The 26416-nt window shown below is 40.0% G+C and overlaps 1 protein-coding gene across 4 annotated transcripts in view; it reads right to left on the bottom strand.

Moving 5' to 3' along the window:
- Kdm4c (lysine demethylase 4C) overlaps window positions 1-26416 on the bottom strand; it is a 304347-nt gene that overhangs the window by 95043 nt on the left and 182888 nt on the right. For all 4 annotated transcript variants that reach the window (XM_008827556.3, XM_008827554.3, XM_008827555.3 and 1 more), the window contains 2 exons: window positions 20538-20593; window positions 18349-18457 (listed from right to left, as the gene is read on the bottom strand). In XM_008827556.3, the coding sequence (XP_008825778.1) occupies window positions 18349-18457; window positions 20538-20593 (165 nt within the window). The remainder of the gene's footprint in view (window positions 1-18348; window positions 18458-20537; window positions 20594-26416) is intronic.

Genomic DNA, 26416 nt, shown 5'->3' with positions numbered 1-26416 from the left:
GTCATTTTCTATATGCAGAATTTACTATATGCAGAATGCACATTGTGCTGCATTGTGCACATTGCGTTGTGTTACGTACATCTTTGGTGGAGGCCTACCTAAGGGGCCTGAAGCACAGATCACAGGCAGAGTGATCCTATCCAGTGGTGTTAAAGTTATGGTTACAATAACGGAGTTTGGAAATGAAATACGTGGTGACCATGCCTGTCAAATTGAGAAGCCAGAAAATAAACAAATATTAACTCCTAGGCCTGTTAGAAGATGAATAATTATTCACATTGCTGGATCTTTCATTTTCTGATTAAAAAAAAAATTTCAGAGAGTAATGCTACAGAAGGAACATTTGAGCTACTGAATTCTCTCTTCCTCAATGTCCAAATTATTATCCAAAAAATACTTAGTAAGTGCTTTGGAAAACATATGAAAATGATACTACCAAAAGACAATTACTCAGGGTGGCTTAGAACTATAGAACATTACAGCAAATACTTGTAGCAGTACTGAGTTTATGCCTTTTACTGCATACTACAAAAGTAACAAAAACATGGCTTTGATTCTTTATAAAATGCCTCCAGGGCTGAAGAGATGGCTCAGCGGTTAAGAACACTGGCTGTTCTTGCAGAAGACCTGGGTTCGAATCCCAGCATCCACATGGCAGCTAACAACTATTGGTAACACCAATCCCAGGGGGTCCGACAGCTTCTTCTGACCTTCACGGGCATTGTACAACACGGGTGCACTTACCTACACACAGGCAACACACACATAAACATTAAAAAAAAAAACCTTCAGGATGCAGTCCTGAAGTACTACATATTATGAATAGTTTCATGACTTCTATTTTATTATGCTGCTTGCTGTATGAATTTGAACACTGACATTAACAGTAATTTACCAGTACAAAATTAAAATGTTGGTGCTTTCCCACAGGTTTATTGGCATTTCAGTTTGCTTTTATTTTCTTATTTTTTGTTTTATTTTTTGAGAAAGGGTCTCAGGGGCCAGTCATGGGCTCCATAATTCACTATGTAGGGGACAATGACCTTGAACTTCTAATCCTCCTGCTGGTGTGTACTACCACACCCATTTTTAAAATGTCATTTCTAAAATGACCTCAAAATAATTTTATTAATGCCTCAAAAAATACATTTTTTATATCTGTAAGATTATGCTAGAGATTACAAGACACAAATATCCTGACAGTAAGAAGCTTATAATACTTATGAATACTTGTCATATTTCATAACAAGGTGACTTAGAACACAGCCTTTTAAACCATGGTTGTGATGCCATATGGTAGACACATAACTAAAAAATTAATTCAAAATCAAATGCCTAATGAACCTGAGGTCTTTCTGGAAGTGCTCATCATTGCAGTGCATCACACCTTCCCTTCAGCCCTATGCAGAATATATAGAATGTGCACTTTGCACTGAGCACACTATCAGTCCATTCTATACTAATGAAAACCACCTGAAATATCATGGCTCAGATTCCAGGCCACTGTATGTTATGAACTGCAGTATTCTCACTGGATATGTGAAATTTTATGCTTTTAGAGAAAAAGAATGGTTTAATAACAAAAACAAAACATATTTTCTATGTTCATTCCTCATCATGCTCAGAGCCACCTGCAACTCCACTCCAAGGGATCCTTCCTCTGGCCTGACTAGGCACCTGGATGTACAAAGTATACACATGCACACATGCACACATACACACATAACTAAAAATAAAGGCTGGTGTGCTTTTCCACAGGTTTATTGGCATTTTGTTTTGCTTTCATTTTTCTTATTTTTTTGTTCTATTTTTGAGAAAGGGTATCAAAGCCAGCCATGGGCTCCGTAATTCACTATGTAGGGGATAAACCTGCTCTTTGAATTGTTGACATAAGTTCCATTAAATTCATTCTGGTTTGGGATTAGGACAGAATTTCCTACAATTTCTAAATTAGACCTAAGAAAACTTCTACCATTTTGCCATTTTGTGCTAAGTATTTTCTATGCACAGTGCCATCATCAGCATTAACAATTACACAATCAAAATATCAAGTCTGAAAAAATGTTAAAGATAATCTATATCCTGTAGTATTGTCCTATAAGGAAATCTTTCCAGAATGCAATCCTTGAGTGAGTATGACTTCATCACATGACTTTCATGGTCTCCTGTGATGGTCAGTGTTCAATGTCAAATGGGCAGAATCTAGAATCACCTGGAACATGGGCAAGCATGTAGTGCATTATCTTAGTTATTAAAATTGAGGTAGGAGAATCCACTCACTGTGGGTGGCACCATTCCCCACGTGGGGGTTCCAAAGTATCTAACATGAGATCAAGCTGAGCACAGGCCATCATCACTCTCTACCTGATTGTGGATGGATGTGCTCAGCTGCTTCAAGCTCCTGTTGCCTTGACCTCCAGCCCCAGTGGACTACTATGAGCTAAAGTCAGTCCCTTCTTCCTTAAGCTGCTGTCATTAGGATATTTTATCACTGCAGCAGAGACAGAAACTGAGGCACCCCTATTACCGAACACCACACTAGATCAGTCACTTTACTAAATAAAAGACAGCGCAGAATAAAGAAAGGCTCCTGTATCTGGGATTTTCTTTAAGATCTTTACAATGACAGTAAGCTGCGACTCCACATGATGATTTTACTACATTTCAAACTTTAGCACTGAAAGAGCTACTCAAAATAAGGAAAGTTGCTGTCCCTCTATCTCCTGAAACCTACAGCTGTTAAGAATAAAGCTATGACATAATAAAGCTAGAAATGACAGGTGAGAAGGTGTGTGAATCACTGATTTTGTTTTTTTTTTTTTCCAAATGACAATGCCTGATTTATTACATGTTAGAACACTTAAAGAGTGCTTAGAATTAAATATGGGTCAGGAACCACTAAACACAAGTAACACTCACTGAGGTGAGTCAGACCATGGCCAGCATGTTGTAAGCTGGGGCACTACTGCTGCTTTCATAAACAAAAAAACAAGAATGAAACTTTCACAGTAAAAGATTTCACCATATAAGACTGTAAATTTTGATACAGTCAATTCATCATTGTAAAAATCAGATGAGACTCAGTCTACTCTGGTCAGAAAACTCATTAGATCATTCATATTACACCTTTGCCAGAATGTCATCGTTCTTTTGGCTGAAAATAGCCTGCTAGTTAGCAAAAATATTTCACCATTTGCTAGCTTTATATAAAATAAATGTTAAAAATTGATGGCCTTAGTGTGTTCTACAGGTGGGCATCCCTCCTTCTCCCCAGCCTGCCACTGTCTGAGGACCTGTGCCAGGCCTCAAGCATGCATCTCACAGGCAGCACTCTGTTCTTCCTTTTTCCCAACCCCCAGCTGCTGAGGCCCTGCACCAATCCTACGCACACATTCCAAAGGCTGCACTCTCCTACTCCTCTAACCATGACCCCATTCACTGCCATCTCAAGACCTGCACTGGGCCCTGTGCTCCCAACCCACAGCACAAGCAGCTTCCTTCACCCACCTCCTTGCTGCCATAAAAGCACCTGCATTCCACACCTGAACATGCTTTCCATAAGTTAACACACCCCCTATTCTGGCCCTACCAACCCCAATGTCATGCCACCTCAGGACCTGTGATGGGGCCTTGGTGCATTTCCAAGGAAGCCCCCCAAACCCTGGGATGGTAACATTATCAATGCAGACCTGTGCCAAGCACCTGTGAGCCCCCCTGGTAATCCTCTCCTGCACCTCTCTGGCACTCCAACCTCAACTTCTGAGGACTTCAGTGAGAACCTGTTGGCTCTGCAGGGGGCCTGTTTGTGAGGTCAGACACTGCATCTTGCCCTAGCTGAGGTAGGACCACCTCTGATATTCCAGTCACACATAAGCACTGTGTGGCTGGAAGACTGATCCTCAAACATTACTCAGAAGATCTAAAACATGCCAAGTTAAGGTAACAACATAGGACCACTCAATAAAGTTGGGCCAAATACTCATACCAAAAAGATACTCTCAATGACCTAACTCCAGATGCTCAGGTCCCATCACAAAAATACAAGCACCATGAAAAACTAAGACAATATGTTTCCTCCAAAAATGAATACTTTTCCCTGGAGAGCTTACAATGACTGATGTGGTCACATCACATGTTAGTCATTTGGAATATACTATTTCACCTACAGATCTTCCAAGTGTTCGCAAATTTCATTACAAAAGTCCACATTCATTAATATCACACTAATCTCATCAGTTTTTCCTTTATGCATTGGGAAATCGCCAAGCTCACAGTAACAGATATGAGCTTTTAAAATTTCCAAATTTCACGTAGAAAGTTCAAAGTGTATCAAGTACTGAAATAAAAACAATGATTGTTGGCCATTATTTCAAGTGGGTATTTTATTAACATTTTTTAAAAAAGCTGCCTAGTATGATCTGCAATTCATTTAGTCACACAAATGCTTTTCCTCAACCACTGTATTTTGGGAACATTTATTCAGCATAAATGTTTCTGAAGATTTCCTATTGTTTCACACAGAATATTGAAAAGGCAAGTGTTCAAGAGTCGATAAAAAAATTTTTTTAATTTAAAAAAAACCCACAAATCAATAAAACTAACAATTTTACACCTTCACCAGGGCCCCTCCCGGGTAAAACTAGCTTTGTAATTTTTTTTAATTTCTTCTAAAGTTGACGTATATGGCAGTGAAATAAAATATCTATTAGTAAAATATGGTGCCAGGGTTTGATTTGTGATAAAGCACCAGTCATATTCAATAGTGAACTAGATTAGGCTCGTAAAAGAGAGGTCATTGTTAAATTCTCAGAAATTCTGAGTAGTTGTTACACTGGTACTGTGAAATTTGTTGTGATGTTTTCCACCAATGGAATCTGCAAATTTGAAAAATCAGGGCTTTTCATACATTATCCAGAGAGCTATCAGTCAGAAAACACCTCAGGAAAAACAAAACAAAACAAAACCACAAAAACAAAAAACCTCCTCAGGACATCACCAGAAGTTGACCAGCTGTTGAGCTGTTGAGTGTGCATCATTAGTAAATACCTGGAAAGGACTGGAAAGGGGTCTTTAGATTGTACTCTGAGAACCATGCATGAGTCCATTCAAAACTGATTCATCATCAGCTGCAAAGTGACACAGTTAGGGTACCATACCCAAAGCCTAGACTCTTCTGACTATGAACTCAGCTTTCAAAGGACCTCTTTTGAGAGGATGTCTAATTCATTCCCTTTATATATTTAAAAAAAAAAAAAAAGCTGGCAAGAGAAGCCAGAAATAGACAAAAGAAAATCCTGGTTTCAAAAAAAGAGAGAGTCCTCATGGGTCACAGTCATTCTCAGGCTCTACCCCACTGGAGACTCCTCTTCTATCATGCAGATAATGGAAGGAAGGCCACATCTGGGGATTAGCACAGCCTTCTTAGCAAGAACCACTTTCTAACATGCAGCAATGTTCATCCTCAAAAACAAGCAATGGCTATTATTAAGTCCTTATCAGTATTAGAAACAATAAAAATAAAAACGATTAAGGTAATAGTTAACACTACCAACTTTCATTGAATTCAAACTATATGCCAGGGTTTCGATTTTCACTTCATACTTAACAATATTTCAACTTATACAAGAGAGTAAAAGGAGTTAATCTGCATGACCTCCGTGCAGGGTGTAGGGTTTAAGCAATCCTAATCCAAAGCCACACGCTCAACGAACAGACTTCCTTTCGGGTACAATCTAAAGGGAAGTCCACATGTAAACGATTTTGATAAGGAAATGAATAAATCCAACCCACAGCTGTTGAACCAGTCTGATACCTGTCTACCCATGAGCTCACACAGGACAATGACATCACTAATCTTGCAGCCATGCCTAAACTACACCAAAGGGACTCATGTTAAAGTAATTCCAAGTATAAAGTTCTCACTTTGTACAAAAAAAGGATTTTACAATACATCTATCTTGTTGATATTTAAAATAACCTTCTGAGATATAAATAACCTAATTTATACTAAATTATTAAATGAAGAAAAGTAACTGTAATTATTAGGTCCTCTCTCCCAGGGTATGGGTAAGAAAATAATCAATCTACTATTTTATATTGACTGTTTCTTCCCCAAATTATAACCCCTCTGTTTTCTATCACTGTGAACCAAGCCAAACCCAATAGACTGCTTAGAGCTACCCAAAGATGCCTCCATTCAACATATATTTGTTGTTATTGACCCAGAGCTGGAGTGAAAGGGTGATGCTGTCTCTTCAACCAAGACCAGTTCCCTCACTCAATTTAAAGATCTGTCAGTAATCACTGTTCACAAAGATGAGAGAAAAAGAAGACCATTTATCAGTACAAGCTGAAAACTAAGATTACTCTCACAATATTCTTTAATCATGAATTATTTGAGGCCCTATTTTTTTAATAATGTTTTTAAAATAAGTCGCGAAGAAAAAAAAGTTCAAAACTGAAAATTTGAAGCCTTCAATTTCTTTTTGCCTCATAATTTTCTCTCAACAGATAAACAAAAAAAAATCCATAGTAACAAGATAGCATTTCACGCATTTACACATTTCTCCTACAGATATCTACAGCCTTCAGAGAGTATTATTTGTAGTCGTGCCCAGCTGACATTTTCCATTTTACTCAAAAGCTTTTATGGTTTGGTATTATAGCAATATACAAATTTGACATTTTGCAATAGGATCTAGTCTCTGTACAAATCATCCTGACAGTTAGGTACTACTTTACAGTCACTAATGTAACCTTTCCCCACTACATACATTTAAAAACCTTACAAGGTTGAAGATGTATGTGTATTATTCTAATAATATTATGAAATTCTGTACTCGACTAATTAAATAGGTCACTATATATCACATCAAAATCATGGTGTCTGCAGTGTCTCCTTATTTATTTTTTTCTGGTTTGTTGTTTTGTTTTGTTTTGTTTTGTTTTGTTTTGAGAAAGAGCTGCTTTCATACACACTATGTAGCCTGAGGGCTGGCCTTGAATTTGCAATAATCCTCTTGTCTCTGCCTCTCAAGGGTTGGGATTAGATCCCAGTACCCTGCCTGACATGCAGTGTTTCTTATCTCTCTGTGGCAATTTTAGTATTTTCTTAAAACTCCTTGAGGTCTTTAAAAATAACCAAGTACTGGGTGTGGTGATGCACGCCTTTAATCCCAGCACCTGACAGGGAGAGACAGGTGGATTGCTATGATTTCCAGGCCAGCCTGATCTACATAGCAAGCTCCATGCCAGTCCAGGCTACACGGTGAGACCCTGTCTCAAAAAAAAATAAACAAAAAAACAAAAAACAAACAAACAAACAACAACAAAAACAAAAATTACAAGGCCTCTGCTGTTAAGGGCATTAGTTGCTCTTGCAGAGTACCTGGGTTCAGTTCTAGAACCTACATGGCAGCTAACAACTGTCTGTAACTCAAGTTCCAGGGAATCCAACAACCTCTTCTGACCTCTGCATGCACTGTACAACATGGGCGCACTTGTGTACATTCAAGCAAAACACTCATACACGTAAAATTAAAAAAATATATAAATAAAATATTTTAAGACCAAAACCAAACAGACAAAACACACACAAAAAAACCCCAAAATAACCGAACATGAACAAACATCAAACATGTAGTAAAGCCATACACAACTTAATAAAGACTTCTTTTATTGCCTTCACAACACTACTGTTTTTCCTTTTAATGAGATCAAAATTTCATTACATTTTCCAAAATGCATTAACAGATCCAGATCCTATCAAAGACAATGTAATTTCCCTTATAAAGAAAGCAAAGTTGCTCTCTAACATCATTATAACATTAACTAAATAGAACTGAGTGATCCTATAGCATGATAGGTAGGCCACATCTCTCTTTTCTGCTAGCAATTCTCTATTTAATACAGGCTATATCTGATAGCATGTGTCAGCTGGCAAGGGAAGAGGAATTCCTGTGAGGAACAGGAAACCTGACAGTATTTTTCTCCCCTTGATTCAGCTCTTTGATGGCATACCACTCTATTTTCGGAATTGATGCACCTTTCAAAAACTATAATCTTTGGCTTTCAGGTTCACTATTATTTGCCTTCAGGTACAAATTTTCAAGTGTACAGAGCCTTCTAAGCAGAATAGCATGGTCTCAGCCAGATACTTAAAGGCTCATAGCTCAGTCATCAATGCAGCATAAATTCCTTTTCCAAATAATGTTCTTCAGTCAGAGAACATTTGTGCTGGGCTTGGTTCACTTGTCAAATAAGGAAACAGAGGTCACTGAACACTAACAGTCAACTTCAGGTACTCTAAAATTCATTTTTCCACCTATTTGGCTGCAGAAATAGGATTTCAAAAATATAATTCATAGGAATGCCCATAGATACAGAAATCAAATGCACTGTGGTAGAGCACTGAGATCCCATGTTTTCATTTTCTTTCTTTATTTTTAAAGGCTTTTTTAAAAAAAAGTATGTGTATGTGTCTGTGTGGGAGTATGCAGGCCAGAAGAGGACATCAGACCCCCTCCAGCTAAAATTGAGCCCACTGATATGAACAGTGGAAATTGAACTCCAGTCCTTTGCAACAGCAGCAAGTTTTCTTAAGTGAGCCATCTTCCAGTTCTCCAGATACATTACTGATCAAGAAACGATTCCAAAGGATTTATTCAATGGCAACAATAAAAGCAGACCTCACCTGTATTAATACACACTGCTCAATATCAACAAATTGTTATAGTTAAAAGCTGTATCTGGACAGGGAGATGGCTCCCTCTGTTGGGTAAAGGCCTTTCAAGCTTTAGGAACTGAGTTTGTCCCCAGAACCCATGGTGGAAGGAGAGAACCAACCCATTCCTCAGTTGTTGTCTGGCCTCCAAACACGTCATGGCATATTTGAGGTCAGATACACACAACAGCAACAACAACCACAACCACCACCACCGCAACAACATTATAGTAATAAAGGCACCATCTACAAAAAGGAAGGTTTAAAAATAATGGTTATGGGGCTGGCGAGATGGCTCAGTAGTTAAGAGCACTGGCTGCTCTTGTAGAGGAGTTGGGTTCAATTCCCAGCATCCACATGGTGGTAACAACTGTCCATAGCTCCAGTTCCAGGGGAATCCGAAGCACTCTTCTGACCTCTGCAGGCATTGCATGACATGGTGCACTTACACACATGCAGGCAATACACTCATACACATAAAATAAAAGCAATTAAAAAAATAATAATGGTTACATTTGAAGTTCACAACAATTTTCCAAAACTGCTTTATTGCTACAAAAATTCTATAAATCCTTATTTAATTCGATCTAGAAGAAGTGGTCTATATATAATATATATGCATATATAAAAATATGTATATAAAATAAACATTCGTGGTATGTATGTAACAAACACCAAAAATGCAGGCATCTGTGGGTATTTTTGTTCCTCTGTTTTCTAGGGTTTTTTTTCGTATATTTAATATTCTTCCTCTTAAATGTAACAGACAAATCTAAATATTTTACGGGTGATCTGTTTGCTGACCATATTGATTTTCTTCAGTGTGATCATTCTAATAAAACATTATTATAATCCTCTCTAAGGTTTGTAATTGTTTCTGATCATTTTAGAAGCATGTTTCAATTAAGAAAATAAAAGTCATTCTAATATACATTTTATGTCACTGTACAATTTGATTGTCATCCTTGCACTTTTGTGCCTCATAAAGTTATTATTAGGGCCAACCAATCACACACTGAGAGAAAACAAAACACAATGGAAAAAAAGGAAATGAGTCTGACTAGATTCCAAAACTGATACCAGATGCAGCCATTTCTCTTTTGTTTCTTTTTGCCAAGGCACAGCAATGATCCAAGACTAGCCAAACCCTGGATTGCTCCTTGAGCATCCTCACGTCCTCAGTAGTCTTCTCTTTATGGGCTGTGTCAGAGTCCAGTGGGATTCTCTGATTAATCAGAGAAGTGATTGCTAGACCCAGATAGAAAGCTGTCAAAGGCAGGAACCAACACAAGGGTAACTGTCCCCATATAGAAAAGTCATTCAGAAGCAGCTGAGTTTATGCTAAATGACTAGATAAGATACTAGGTAATCCAAAATGTGCACCGAAAAGAAAGTCATGATGGTAAGCACCTACAATCCATTGCCCAGGGAGCTGAGGAAGGAGGTTCTAGAGTTTGAAGCCAGTTTGGACATCCAGGGTACAAAGTGGTTCTTTCTTTCTGGCCATTACTACTCTAAGCCCACTCAGGTAACTCTGAACCATTTCTTAACAAAAATATTCTCCTTAACAACCTGGGGCTTTTAGATAGCAGCCTATAAGCAAGTTGTAACAGGAATACCAACTACTTTAATAAGCTCTGTGATAATTTCCCAACACAAAAGTGAAATATTGAGCAGAGTGTGGAGGTACATACAAACCCGAGAGGCCGAAGCAGAAGGATGGTAAGTTTAAGGGTGGCTTGAGCTACAAAGGAGACCCTGTCTCAGTAAGAAGGGAAATTTTAGCCAGGCATGGTGGCACAGAATTGTAATCCAAGAATTAGAGAGGCTGAGGCAGGAGGACTGTTGTGAATTTTAAGCAAGTACAGGCTACACAGTGTACCAAGTCAGCCAGGGCTACTTAGCAAGACCATGTTTCAAGTACTTCCCACAAACTGAAATACTGCCCAAAAGAGAAGGAAAACTTAGGCTAGGAAACCACTACAAACTTATAAAAATACTTCAGTTCAAGAAGGAGAATGGATCATTATTTTAAATTAGCCACAGGTATATAAGAAAAAAGAATGTCTTGAAAGTAAATCTGGTACCATCACTGCTGTCCATTTAACTAAACAATGAGTAAACTCCACACTGGTGATATTACAAAGCAAAGTGGGTGGGTGAGACTAGAGGGTCGTCAGAAGGGTCCCAGCATTTTAGGATGAGAACTAGAAAGCTCCTTTCCCAGTGAGCATTTCTTTTTTCTGAAACTGGCAATTAGGCCTTTGGGGGTAAATGTGCTCCCATAAGGAAATTCTCTCATATTGTGTCCTATATCCTCCATAAAACTTTCCTCTGCAAGTAATTATACAGAGGTGCTTCCAAAATCTATAGGCTGAATATATGAATTAATAAAAATCTACCAATGGTATTGGCAAGATATATGTTTAAATCTCAGTATTCCATATTACAGAAAGACTGATGATCATATCTTTAAAACAGTTTTAACAGTCAAAAGGCATTTTAAACTCATGTCTGCCCATCATTCATCCTTTAAGTGTCTTTTAGTTAGTAGGTTTCACAAATGTTGAAAATGACTTGTACGGAAAAACACTAACTTGCCACAAGGGAAAGTAATGTTTTTTAAACGGTTAAATGAACAATTGAACTCAGATATTTCTGTTTGTATTCAGCACTTTGAATGCATCAGTGCATCAAAGGGTACTTATGAGGCCTTTTCTCATCCCTTGGGTTAAAGCATCACAGTGTGCATGCAACACATACACAGGCACAGAGTATTGAAAGGCAACTTGTTGAAACTGGTGCAGGAGCACCACCTAGTGGATGCTAGAGAGACGTGGTTTTGCCCTCTGTACTGCATTATAAAGGACCAAGCTCTACTTTTCTACTTTATTTTTTGAGAATTTCATACATGATTATTGTATTTGGATACTCCCATCCTTTCCAGTCGCCCTCCACCTCCTGCCACCGTCCCTGTCCTCCCCACAATTCCTTGTCCATTTTTTACATTTACATATACATGCACATATAACACAGAGTCCATTTAGTGGTGCTTTGTACCTATGTTTAGGGATCTCCACTTGGGATTAGACAACCTCTCAGAGACTTAGTCCCTGGAAAAAACTGATTGTCCCTCCCTCAGTATTCACTATCACCTGCAGCTCTTCATCTTGACTTGGGACCCTTGTGAAATTTCCCCTATCCACACTGGCTTGTCAATTGGTTTTGTTATTATGCAGACCTTGTTAAGCTACTATACTGCGGAGATTTCACAGGTGCAGCTTCCCTATCATGTCTAGAATGTATTAACTGAGGCTAGAAGGATGGCTCAGTAGCTAAGAGTTCTGGTTGCTCTTGCAGAGGACCTGGATTAGGTTCTCAGCACCCATATGGCAGCTAGCAGCCATCCTAACTCCAGTTCCAGGGGATCCAATGCCCTTCTCTCATCTCCACAGGCACTACATGCATGTGGTAGGCTTACATACATTCAGGAATGACACTCATACATATCAAATAAATAATAAGAATGATGATAATGATGATGATGATGATGATGATGATGCATCAACTAGCAGCAGGTGTCCTGTCCCTCTGCCTGTCCTTTCTGCCCCCTCTGCTGCAATGCTCCCTGAGACTTAGGTGTAGAAGTTGCATTGCAGATGTGCCACTATGGCTAGGCACCTCATAGTCACTAAACTGTTTTTTGTTTTGTTTTGTTTTTAATTTTATGTATATGAGTGTATTGCCTGCATGTATGAAAGTGCACTTGTGTTGTGCAGTGCCTGCAGAGGTCAGAAGAGGACGTTGGATCCTCTGGAACTGAAGTTATAGATGGCTGTTATCCCCCATGTGGGTTCTGGGAACCAAACCCAGGTCCTCTGCAAGAGTTATTACCAGCTGATCCATCTCTCCAGTCCCACAGTCACTTAACTGTTATACTAAGGTAACCCAGATTCAGAAATACAAGTGACTCATGTTCTCTCTTATTTGTGGATCCTAGCTCTAAATCCTTACATGTGAGTCTATATCCTGACATAACTGCAGGAGTCAGGAACATAAAAAGGAATGGGGGGGGCGCTCAACAGAGAGGGTTAATAGGAGATAGGTGTTATCAAGGGGGAAATGGGGAAAATGGGGGGGATTTTAACTGGGGTGGAAGGAAGGTAATGGGCATGGGGAAAAAGAGGAAAGAGAGATGGCTAATACTTAGGAGGTGTGAAATATCAAAGGGAATTTTTTTATTTTATAAGCCTACTGGAAAATACATATGTAATATAAATGTGAATGTATGTGCCAAGCAAGGGTAACCTTCCTTCAAGTTGTACTGTAGATGTGCCATGCACATGTGCAATGCAACTTCCTTCAAGTTCAGGGTAGTCCAAGAAACTCCCCAAATTACATAGGCTATTGCCACAGCCCTTTATTGCTTCACAGAACTAGAAGGTGAGACCCTATTGCTGAAAGCATGACATACTTGACATAGGACTTGGAGCAACCGAGGTGGAACTAATCTGGAAACCTCCTCCTTGAAGACTAAACTCAAGGTATCAGAAGATACCACACAAGCTGCCAAGGGAGAAAACCAATCAATGGTTCAACCCAGTTGTAATGCCTACCAACCACAACAATGACTGATGCAGCAAATAATCTCTATTGGTGCAATAATGGCACTTTCATCCTGGGAGTAATCAACAGCTGTCTCATTGGACAGAAGCGGGCTCCACAGGAAGGAATCCACGTGTGGTGCTGTAGCACAACTATAGACCCTAGAGAAGAACTTAACTTTTGTCACTTCCCTGGAACAATGTAATTTCTTAATATTCAAATATATTTCCTTATATTCATAGACAAGTATAGCTCCCAGCACTCATCAAAGAAGCTTCTTTTTACAACAGATGGAGATTATTACAAAGTTCCACCACTGGTCAAAATGCAGAGAATATAAGTGTCTGTGAGGTGCCCAGCCCTAGTGATATATCGTTCCTAAACACCCAATTGATTTCATTAAGGTTGCCTACAAGAACACAGGTGAAGAGTAATTCATGGAAGCAATGTGCCAGTGGCTATGCCCTGACATAAATGTCTCTTCCAAACCCATTCACTGCCAGTAATCCTTAGGCTGGGTTGTGGCCTGTGAACCTCTTCTCCATCAACACAGGCCCCATCATGTGCAGGTAATTACAGCTACTGAGTGTTCAAGAGTGCAGAGGCCATCTCATGACTGCAATACAGCATTCTGTACAGCCCACCCCTTTCTCCAGCTTAGATTCTTTGTAAGAGATTCCCTGAGCTTTGGAGGGGATGATATAGATATCCACTTTATGGCTGAGCACTCAACAGTCATCTGTTCTCATCGCCTCAACCAGTTATGAGTCTCTGCAATTACTGCTGCCAAAAGCCAAAAAGGAAGGCTATCTGACAAAGGCCAGGAGCAGCACAACTGATGAACACAAACATAATTATTTAGGAGGGAATATGGTTGGCACATTACTGTTCCCTACTAGGCCCATGATCTCCTTGGACATGGGCTTTTGAACAGGTTTACAAGTACCATATGTGGATTCATCTGCAGGGGGCCTCAGACCCAATCAGAAAGTAACTGGTTGGTTACAGACATAACAGACTTGGCACTAATGCACCAGTGGTTATATCTAGCCTGGTTGGTCAGTAGTGTTGGAGCCTGCCAAAACAATACAGGCTATTGCCATTGCTCCTGATTTGTAATTTCTAGCATTATAAGGGCTGGGCAGCAAGAAGGACATTTTCAGCTCAGTTCCAGCTTGATTTCCTTCCCTATGTCCGATCACTAAGACATGTGGTGTCTTCAACCATATGATCTTACCATCTAGTACTGGTGGGCTAACCAGAACAGTGGTAATTGATTGTAAGTTTCAGAGTGCTCAAGGACATACCTAACAATATCTACCAATTAAAGCCAACAGGACGAGTGGCACATAGGTACTTCCTGGGACTTCTGAAGTAGTAGTATTAGGCCTTATAGCATAAATTCCTCCAGGATAGAAGTAAGTAAACCGGTATCTTGCCATGGCAGAGTACAGTTATTTTCAGCCAGATGTAAAATTAATGAATGAAGATTGCTTCCTTTCATTCATTCCACAAACATTTTAATCACAACTATTGTGAGGGAGAACTTCAGCTGTCAACCTGACACACCTGGGAGAAGGGAACCTCAACTGAGTAATTTCCTCTATGGACTGGTCTGCAAGTATGCCAGAGGCAATTTCTTGATTGCTGGGTGATGTGGGAGGACCCAGGTCACTGTGACCCCTGGGCAGGTGGTCCTAGGTTGTATGAGAAGCAGGCTGAGCACAGGCCAAGGAGTAAGCAGCAGTCCTTCATGGTCTCTACTTCAACTCCTGTCAGCAGGTTCCAGCCCTGCTTGAGTTCCTGCCTCAGTGATGGACTGTGATAAGATCATGTAACCAAATACACCCTTTCCTCCCCAAGGTGGTTTTGGTTAGTGTTTTGTCACAGCAACAACCACTGTGCATATTCATATACACCACAGAATTTCAAACATTAGTGTAGTTCATTAGCAGTCAATTGGTGTTCAACTTCTGTAAGTGCAGATAAGTTGCAATAGTAAATCAAATTATAAGTAATAATTATAGGTAGCATATACATATATCATAAAACTATTACTGACAAATGAGAAATTTGGAGAAGTTGCAAAAAATATTCAAGACTTAAAAAAAAAGTTAATTTCTTTTTCTGAGTCTCTAATTTAGGTCTGTCAAGCAAGTTTTCTCCCTAAAAATACCCCAAATGAAAACCTCTTTTTGTGCACATGCTTCCTATAGACCAGTGAGGCCTCAGATGAGAATGACTTTCTATCCCAGAGAATATTGGCAGTCCTTGTTGATCAAAGAACTGAACACCACGATGTATGCAACAGTACCCTCAACAAAGAATTATCTGCCTTAAGTGCCAAGGTTGAGAATTCCTGAAACGGATAAAAGGATGCTGCCGGGTAAGAAACATGTCTTACTCAAAAGCACATACTATTTGGCAAAATAAGTGATAACTGTTTGGTGAAATAAACTGACCCTGATATGTAAAGAATTCTTCCCATTCATGTTAACAGGAAGATGGCTGGATGGATGGATCAATTCCTAAAAGGACTGCTTACAGTGGGGGGAGGGATTGTGTGACTGAAAATGACTCTAGCAGACACGTGTACATAAATAGGCACAATAAAGTAAACTGTCTGTACATACTGTGGCCTGAATAAAATACCATGAATAACTACCACTCTGGTTTCTTGCTAGCCATAAACTTAGATTACTAAAACTTCAAAATAAGTCTTAATGTTAGAAAAAAATACCTTGGATACTATATATAGCACAGAGCATCCTATTCTCTGAAAGGTACATTTCATCACTCCTATCAGACCATTTTGTACATGTTATGATGGAAAGCCACCATAGTATATTTACTGGTAAAGATTAGAACACAGACCATATCATCAAGGTGATGGCTTGTGTTTTGGATTTCTGATGAGAAGGCCACTGTCCCCATTTCAAAAAATGGGTTTTTTTCCCCCTTCCCCAAACGAAGTTTCGCTTTGTAGTATCCCATTAAAGAACTGCTGTCAGGGGCTGAGGAGAGCAATTAAGAACACTTGCTGTTCTTACAGAGGACCTGAGTTTAATTTCCAGCACCCATGGAGCTAACAACAGTCCTTAACTCCAGTTCTAGGGGATCAGACACCCTCTTCTGGCCTCTTCAGGCATTACATGCATGTGATACACTTGCATGCAGGCAAAAATATTCATACACATAAAATAAAAGTAAACAAAATATTTTTTTAATTGCTATCAAAATTTTTTTTACAATACCTTCCAAAACTCCATGAATAAAACTGAATAAATAAACCAGAAAAATATCTGGCCTATGGGCTATATTTTCACTTAAATGTGTATCACAATATCTGGACCATCTCTGAGGATAGCTCTAAATTGTCATTTGAATAGCATTTAAATTACTTAATTAGGGACTGAAGAGATGGCTAGAGATGTTCCCAGCACCCACAGAGCAGCTAACAGCTGTCCTTAACTTCAGTTCCAGGGATTCCAACACCCTTTTCTGACCTCCATGGGCATTGCGCAACATAGGTACACTTATGTGCAGGTAAAACACTCAATAACATAAAATAAAAAGAAATAAAAAAATTTTAAATTATTTAGTTAAATCAAGACATATTACTTTAGAGCTGTGATCACTTAAGGACGGAACACATTAGATACAGAACATGGTATATGCATAATCAAGATGAAGCACAGTATTGAAAAGAAACTCTAAGGTTGATCATTTAAGATGTCCTCAGCACTTGCCAAGACACAGCATCTCTACTTGCTTCAAGGCTGTTCTCTCTTGTAACAGCTTGCTTTTTAACAGCAGCCATGAAGGTAGTGACAAGCTCCCAGGCAGAGCTTGTCTGTAAATCTAATCCCCTAACAGACTCCCCAGGTGTCCAATATCTAAGAGAATGGCAGATGTCATTGTTACATCCCCAAGGATGTTTGCAGATCTCTGATTGCCAGATGGCAGGACAACAGAGGGTGCCACAATAGGTACACTTAAAATAGATGTGGCCCACCTCCCCAACATCCTCAGAGTTAAATATTCCTTCCCTGGAATACAGGACCCTCTCCTCTGCTGCCGGGGAATAAGGGACAGTCTGGAGACAGGCCTGTGTTGTGCACTACTCAACAACCTGAAATGAGACCTCCTCAGTTTCTCTGAGAATTGTAAGAAAGGACCCCCTGACTCTGCCTCATGACCCAGAACTTTCATCAGCGACTCCTCCTTCCTGTCTGCCTATCTAGGGTGTTATGTCTGAACTCCCATGAGAAGTCCCCAGCATGCTGTCTTCCTAACTAAGGCCCTTAGGCAGAACTCTCATTAGTGCTCCTGCCATGCTGTTGTCTGTATGTCCACAGAATTAATAACACTTCTAATAAATCTCTTATCCCAAAAGACAATCAGCCTCCATATGCCCCTTGAATCCTAAACCAGAAACCTTTCACTATCATTCCCCAGTGTTATCTCAATGAAAAACACTATTAACAAGGCAAAGCAGTGGATTTTTATGGCAGTTTTAGAATAGGTCACAAGATAACTGGCTAAAGTTTGGCATGCTAAACATCTAATATCCACTTAAGAAAACCCCTTGCAATAAGCAAAGCTTTTGTGTTTCTCTCTGAGTCTCTTCTTAGTAAGGAAATGATAAAATTAGGTTGGATACATTACATTTGTGAGATCAAAAGCAACGAAAGAGAAAAACAGTAAACAATTTCAGTAAGAGTTGGACAGTTTCGGACATTGCTGACCAATGTCATCAGAGAGCCTAACATTTGAATGTTTACATTACACCAAGAAATTTATTAATTCCTTTCCTTTACTTCAAACAGGAAACGAGGGCACATTATGGAGACTTAAAACATAGGAAAAGAATTTGAAAGGGTAAATAAATCCAGCTAGTGAAAAATAAAGGTAGACTAAAATGAAGTTATTAAACTATTTCAGAAAGGAGTGTACTAATAGACAAATTCAGAACTTGAAATTAACGCTAATTTGTGAAGTAGAAAAGCTTTACCACTCACCAATTTTAACCGCTGTAAAGGTATTCTGCCCACATCAATTTGTGTCCTTTCTGGGACATTGGTGAATCGAACTTCAGGAACTGCAACAGCACACATGACATGAGCCCACCTATAGGACAGGAGACGTTAAATATAAACAAAACCTCCCTAAAAATTGACATACTTTAACTTGGTGATGACAATTGCACACACAGGGAAAATAAAACCAAAAGCCTATTCCATCAGAAATTCTGTATTCTGAATCTCCTCAATAACAACTGGATAGATTTAGCCCTACATCAGCCCAAAACTGTGCCATCAAGAACTAGGACTCAGCCCCAGTAATATGTTTATATACATTTTTGTAAAACTTTTTATATAGGACTGAAGAGATGGCTGAGCAGTCAAGAACATTCAGTGCTCTTCCAGAGGACCTAGGTTCAATTCACAGCACCCACATGGCTGTTTATAACCGTCTGTAACTCCAGTTCTAGGGAATCCAATACCATCTTCTGGCCTCCATGGGGAGGGTACAAACATGGCATGCTTACATACATGCAGGCAAAACCTTCATAAACATAAAATAAGAATAAATAAATCTTTTTAAAAATTGAAGGCAGAATACTGAAATGGAGGTTTTCATTTCCTTCTGTCTAATGTATTTGAGCAAATGGTTATGTGGCAAAAGAACAGTTAACTACAAGTGAAATATTGTGTATCACCTTTTCATACAACACAAGAGAAGCTGCATATGTCATGAGGCAAATCAGTTCAAATATCAATGTTTCCTACACAAATTAAAACTACTTATGTCTTTAACTTCTCTTTACTTTACTTTTAATATAACCAAGGTGATCTAGACCAAGGAGAAATACAGCTTGTTTTTCTCCCTGATCTCCTATTTAAAACATTTCAGCTTCTTTCCACACTCTGAACTTGTCCAGAAAAAAATGATAACTTTTACTATTAGTATTATTCAGTATCTCTTAGGAGCTATACTGTCAAGGAAACAGACAGAACTGAAAGGTTTGGAGATCTTGCAGATTTGAATTTCCTAATCTAGCAACCTGTTTTTAAGCTAATGATTATTTATTTCACTTAAGTAATGAATGTTAGACTTCATCCTGTCTTCTAAGTCTTCGCGGGAAGAAAGGACAACTGTTAATCCCACTAGATCAACCATCTCCACTTAAATAAAAATGAGCATACAAAGGGAAACACAATTTCTGTTTTAGCTTAAGGGTAAAAAAAAAGAGAATCTCTTATCATATCTGTTTTACCTAAACCATCTCATAGTCCCCACAGCCTGAACAATACCTAAGATCTAGGGCCAATATTGTAGGATAATAACCATTTTATCAGCTAAACTCATGAAAGATGATCCAAAATTAAGCAAAACTATAGGCTCTTAGACAATCCTTTATCAGTGCAGGAATGATAAAAAGCTTTTATTCTTCCTTCCAAGCAACCTCATGTGCACAAGCACAAACTGTGTTAACTCCATGAACACATCACACCTGTAGTCCTGATTCCAGTACCATGAGCCAGGCCGGACATAAGCAGAGCACACATGCTGGGAAACCACAGAGACCCAGGACCACCTGCTACACTGTGCCAATTCTTCCAATTTACTAACATTCTTCTATTACAGAGATATAAAATCATTTTTTAACTTAAGATGAAAATCTAGATTTTTCTGTAAAGAACAACTCTCAATTGCTATTAAATTGTAGGTGAAATTTATAAAATTGGAGAGGTTAAACAAAATACTGTAGGGTTAAAACAGCCACTTCATATATTAAAATAGCTTGGTCTACTGTTTACATACATACCCTTTTTTATTTACTAGACTAACTGGATTCATTATATTAACACTACAATTCTAATGGTGCCTGGTCAATACTGGCTTCTTCATAAATAAAAGAAAGAATGAGTGAGGGCAGAAAAGGGGATGAGAAGGTCCAAGAGGAGAGAGGTAAGAAGAGAGAGAGAGAAACCTTCTCATAAAATGAGGGTTATCTGTCACATCAAAACAGAATAGAAACCACCTTGGGGGAATGCCCTGTGAACACGGGTCTCTGAAGCAGAGTCTCAACCCCACGTCCAGAGAGCAGGGGTTTGAAACAAGAAGAGGTAAAGCAAAATATCACAAAGAAGATCCAGAGAGAAGAAGACAAGATGAAACCCAACCCTGTGAATGCATCACTTACTTATTGTTCTCAGTCTGCTTGAGAGCACCTCCTCTCAAATTGCAGAGACAGCATTCCTAGGGGAGAAGAACCAACATGATTATCAGACCCACGTCACAAATGTCACTGCCATTCATCTAAACAGCGCTAGAAATTCATACATATAAATTGGAAAACCTTTAGTCCCAGTACTCGGCAGGCAGAAGCAAGCAGATTTCTGTGAGATCAAGGCTGGGCTGTTCTACATAGCAAGTGCCAGAACAGCTGGGTTACAGGAAGAGCCTGTCTCAAAAAGTCCAAAAAGAGAAAAAAAAATGTGAAAATCCTAAAACTAAAACCATCTAGAATTATATAAAGGAACTTCATAAAAAGGGAAAGGGAAAACCTGAAACTGTTTTGGGCAAATAAGTCTCCTGGAAGCAGCCACCAGCATCCTGCTGATTTTAACTACAATAATGGGAGAGAGCTTTCAAAGAGCCATTGGGAGGAACAGTGTTGGCTAATTTCAATTGTTAATTTGACTGGATTAAGAAACACACAGGCTATCAATGAAGCATAGCATTGGGGGTATCTATGTGGGTAATTCCAAAGTGATGTAACTAAGGAGGTGAAGACACAACCTGAATGTTGAGGGCACTATCCTATGGGTGGGGGGGCTAAAGAGGGAAAAAGGAAACAGTCAGCTGAGTTCAGGGATTCCCTGCTCTCAGCCTTATGGTCAGTGTGTAAGCCACTCCCAGGCCATGTATTTTTAACATGATGGATTGTTAACATGATAGATTGCCTCGAACTGTGTGCTAAAACAAACTCTTCCTTCCAAAAGTTGCTTCTTGTCAGTATTTTCTCACAGCAATGTGAACAACAACTACTAGAGAAAACTGGTAATCAAAAGTGGGGCCACGGCTGTGATAAACACACTATGTGGTCTGTAGGTCTGTGGAACTGGTGTACACGAAGAATACAGAAGAGTTTGGATCTAAGAGTTAAGAAGTCCTGGAACACTACAAACAGAGCTTATGGATATTTTGTGTAAGCCTGAAACGTCCATGATAGAAAGTCAGACTGCCTTTTCACAGGGCTTCAGGGAAACAAGGAAGGACTCTTAGCAACTGGATTTGAGGTATCTGTGCGGCCTTCTACTCACAATCTAATAATCTGAGGCCAAATAGAAAAGTAGTGGATTAAGTTGTTTGGCAGAGGAAATTTCAAGGCAGGATAGCATTCAGGCTTGTGGAATGGTTATTACTGTTTATTTAGGCTTATGATGAGAATTCAAGATAGGAAGCTATTAAAAAAAAGTGTGTAGTTTGGTTAGAAAGGGGGGCGTGACATAGGTAATATTGAGGGCAGTGCCCGACAGAGCAGGTGTGGGGACGCTATGATTGGCAAAGGGATTTGAACCATTAAGAAGAAACTTGTCACTTTGTATTGGGTAATAAAGTATTCTCAGTGCAAACTCCTACCCACAGAAGACCTGAGCTCCTAAAAATGTAAATTCATACCAGGCATGGTGGGGCACATCTTTAATCTCAGCACTTGGGAGGCAGAGGCAAGCGGATCTCTTTGAGTTTGAGGGGGGAAAAAAATGCAAATTCATCTGAAAAAAGAAGACCTGAACTGAGAATGCTATTACAGGGATTTTCTCGCTCCAAAAATAGCTGCCTAGCGAGAAGTTCTCCTAGGTTAGGGGCAAAGGCACCCAAAGGCCACTATAGCTGTGGAATGTAGGGAAAAGGCAGGCTACCTCTCAATCTGGTAGCAAGTTGTCACTAACATGATACTGGAGATCATAGAGGCTCCCTCAAGGTTCCAGGAAGCTGCTGAGGCCAGGCAACATGTGCCAAAATCAAATTCCCTGCATGGAGCTCCTGAGGGGCTGTGTGAACCTTTGAAGATAAGGCTTAAAGTTGCAGGATAAGCACCAGGGTATTGTGGATGGGAGGGGCACAGGTTGTTCACTGAAAGGGCAATGAGCAGAGCGGTTCAGACAGAGGTCTGATGGACGGATGGACCCTGGTGGGCAGACAATCCACCAAAATCTAAGTGGATCTTCAGTGTTTATTGTTTGCCCTGATGGGTTTAGGCCTTCCTTTGGGCCTTACCATGGAATGGAATGTACGAATACACACACACACACACACACACAGGTAAGACGTGGCCTTGAGTCTCACTCAGAGATGCTTTCAGTTTCTGAGCAGCGTAGAAACTGTAAAGACTACAGGGACTTTTAGGTTGTGATTTTGCATTACGAGATGGCTAGGAGCCTATGGGGACCAGTTGACAAGGAAAAGACTTGTAATTGGTCATTTTGAGGCTGCCTTGACTGGATCAATAAAAACATAGAGAGTTCTGGGGGTTTGAATGAGGAATGTCCTGCAGAGGCTCCAAGTTTTCCATACTTGGTCAGTTGGTGGCACTGTTTGAGAAATTTGGAAGGTACAGCCTTGCTGGAGCACACAGGGTGCTGGGAGTGAAGTTTGCCAGTTCGCAGCCCCTTCCCACTCGCAGTTTCGCTGTCTCCTATTTTCTGTGCATGCCTGAAGATGTGAGCCCTTAGCTTTGTGCTCTGATTACCGCCTGCCTTGCCTCCCAGCCATGATGAACTCTGACCCAGGGGCCATGAGTCAAATGAGTCGAATAAACTCTACCTTCTACAAGTTGTCTTGGTGGTGGGATTTAGCACAGTAACAGAAAAGCAGCTAAGCAGGCATTGTTGAAATGTGTCTGTGAAGAGGCTTCCAGGGAGGCTTAATGGTGGATGTAGGTAGCGACACCCCATTGAAGGGGCTTCCAGGGAGGCTTAATGGTGGATGTACATAGTGACACCCCAATGAAGGGGCTTCCAGGGAGGCTTAGTGGTAGATATAGCTAGTGACACCCCATTGAAGGGGCTTCCAGGGAGGATTAATGGTGGATATAGGTGTCAATACCCCATTGAAGGGGCTTCCAGGGAGGCTTAATGGTGGCTGTAGCTAGTGACACAACATTGGAGGGGCTTCCGGGGAGGCTGAATGGTGGATGTAGCTAGCGACACCCCATTGAAGGGGCTTCCAGGGAAGCTTAATGGTGGATGTAGGTAGCAACACTCCACTGGTGAGTTTCCAGACAAAATAAGAAGGGAAAATGGAGAAAACCAATGGAGCACCAGCATTCCCTTCTACTTCCCATCCCATCGGCACGAAGGTCCAAGCTACTTCCAAGCCACACCTTCTCTCCGTGATAGACTAAATTCTTATTAACTGTAAACTGAAATAAATCTCTTGTACTGGAAGTTGTTTCTTCTTAGGTGTTTGGCCACAGGAACGAAAATAATAACGGATGCAGGTATGGACTAGAATTTCAAAGACAAGAAAAAATATACTGTAAGTGGTACGTACTCTAGGGATCAAGTCACTGACAGAGTATAGCCTTAAAAAAAAAAGGACCTTGGATAGGCCTTTTTAAAAAACTGTAAGAATGATCTGTTTTTGAAATACCCTCTTTTCAATAAAACCTTTGATTTATATTCTTCCATTGGGAAAATGATGATGAAAATTGTTATAATTAGCCTAGATTATCCAGCCAAAGGAAATAAGAGATATGAACGACTCCCATGACCTTCTTCAGGTAAAGCTTTTATTTTTCAGCTCTTTTCTGAGTTCTAGCTTGGCAAATACTATTTTACCTTGAGGTGACACTCAGTGCTACAATTTAAAGTCCCTTACTCACAGGGCAGGAGAACCATGCACCCAGGCAGTACTTTGGTTTTACTTTAATGTTTGCTCTCAATGTTCTGCATTAATAATTTATTAAAAGAATTGGTTATTTATTTAATAAAAAGAATGGGTGATTAATACTGGTCCCAGAAACAATAAGTTATTAACAAAAATCCCAGTGGCAGGTCTGAGATACCTTCTATGGATTGCTAATAAGGCAGGTTGAAAGGCACCAACAATACAAATCATTTGAGGCTCACCACTACTGGATAGACGGTATGAGCCTAAGACTGAGGACACAACACACTATGGTTGTAGAACTTAGATAAATCAAACTGGAAATGAGCAAGAAGATTCCTTCCTACCGCCTAGTTTCATAGTGTCAGAGGTGCTATGCAGAGGCCTGGGGAAGAAAAGTCAAGTCTTAGACAACACGGACTTTTCATGCTACAATACCAACCTGCCAAGTGACTATACCCTCTGGTGCAATAGTAGCATGACTGTTATGGGCGCAACCAGCTACCTGTGTTGGATTTGAAGCAAGCGCCACAACAGAGAATTCATGCTATAAACCTGGTTAAAAATCCATGGCTTGGGGGTTCTATAAGCCTTAAGGAGGGAAATCTACTACTGTTATCTTGCTAAATGGACATCTTGTCAAATTATCTTCTAAATATACATATTTATACACATTGATTAGTGCTGTCCTTGACTTTGGCCAGAGAAGCTTCTCTCTGCAGTGGTCAGCAATTAATGCAGAAACATGAATGGTCAAAGTGCCGAGAATGGCTATGAAATGCTCAGACCTAAGTGAAGCATCTTAACCAACTTCCCCTCCCTGCTCAGGGAATGCAGAGGAAGAAGGGAAGATGTAGGAGTCGGAGGATGAGAAGGAATTCTGTGAAACACTGTCTTCCGGGTATGACACTGCACTCAGAACTCACTGCAGCCATGGTTCCCTTCACAAGCTTAGGCCACCAAGATCAGCCATCAATCTAAAAGGCAACAAAGAACAAAACAGAGAACAAAAAAAGAACGAGGACATGAAGGATGGGCAGGTTGAGGGTACTTAAGGGAAACAGGCAGGTAGTTAGGGTATATATGCTCAAGATAAATTGTTTACATGGAGGAACCTGGGATGGTCATAGGCCCCAAAGGGAACAACTACTGATGTTATCTAAATGGACATGGTATCAATCTATTATATGTTTATTTATTGTGTATGTATGTGCACATGCACATGCCATAGAGCCTGTGTGGTGGTCAGACAACAATTTGTGGTAATTGATTCTCTCCCTCCACTATGTAAACCCTAGGGATGGAACTCAGGTTGTTGGGATTGGTATCAAGTGAATAACTGCTGAGCCATCCTGTCAGCTCCTAAGTATGTATATCCACAGATTAGTTCTGCTGTCAGTCACAGAAGCTTCTTTTTGCACCAGGCAGTGGTTAATGCAGAGAATCAAAACTGGACAAAGTGGTGAGAGTGACTGTTGATGCTCAGCCATAAACAGGACATCTATGTCATCTCACCACTTCAGGATTCAGGGAGTGCTGCAGAAGATGTGGCCGAAAGAACACAAGAGCAGAAGGCTGGGAGAAGAGTGGTAAGTGTATCCTTCTGGACACGGCATGGCTGCTGCGCTCCGGAACTCAAAGCAGCCTGGTTACCTGCACAAGATACAGCCTGCCAACACACCAGCATGGACAGAGAAGGGGCTGATAAGGCCCCACCGTAGTTGAGAACCGACTGGCAATTATGGGTGCTAGGGTTCGGAAGCCACTTTCCTTCAGTGCTGCTGCCACTTTTAAGCTGTCATACTCCAACACATAGCTCCCACCATGGTCAGGGAAGCAACTCTAATTAAACTAAGTGGGTTAGTTTAAAAAAAAAGGGGGGGGGGCACATGAATGTATGAGAGAGGCTTTATGGGAAAAAGGAGCCCAGAGGGAATGAGGTAAGAGAGGATCTTGGGAGGGATTGAATGTAATCAAAATACAACATACACATGTACAAAATTGTAAAAGAATAAATAAAAACATTTTTTAAAGAATAAAGGAGGGGCAAGAGAAACAGCAAAATGGTTATGAGTACTTTCTGTTGTCAGAGGACCAGATATGGGTTCCCAGCACCCACACTGAGTAGGTCACAACTGTCTGTGATTCCAGTTTCAGGGAATCCAACAACCTCTTCTTCCCTCAGTA

Source organism: Nannospalax galili, unplaced genomic scaffold (assembly GCF_000622305.1).
Source record: "Nannospalax galili isolate Female #2095 unplaced genomic scaffold, S.galili_v1.0 scaffold132, whole genome shotgun sequence".
Classification (NCBI taxonomy): Eukaryota; Metazoa; Chordata; class Mammalia; order Rodentia; family Spalacidae; genus Nannospalax; species Nannospalax galili.
Note: the sequence above shows the minus strand (reverse complement) of the source record. Positions and strands in the feature narration are given on the sequence as shown.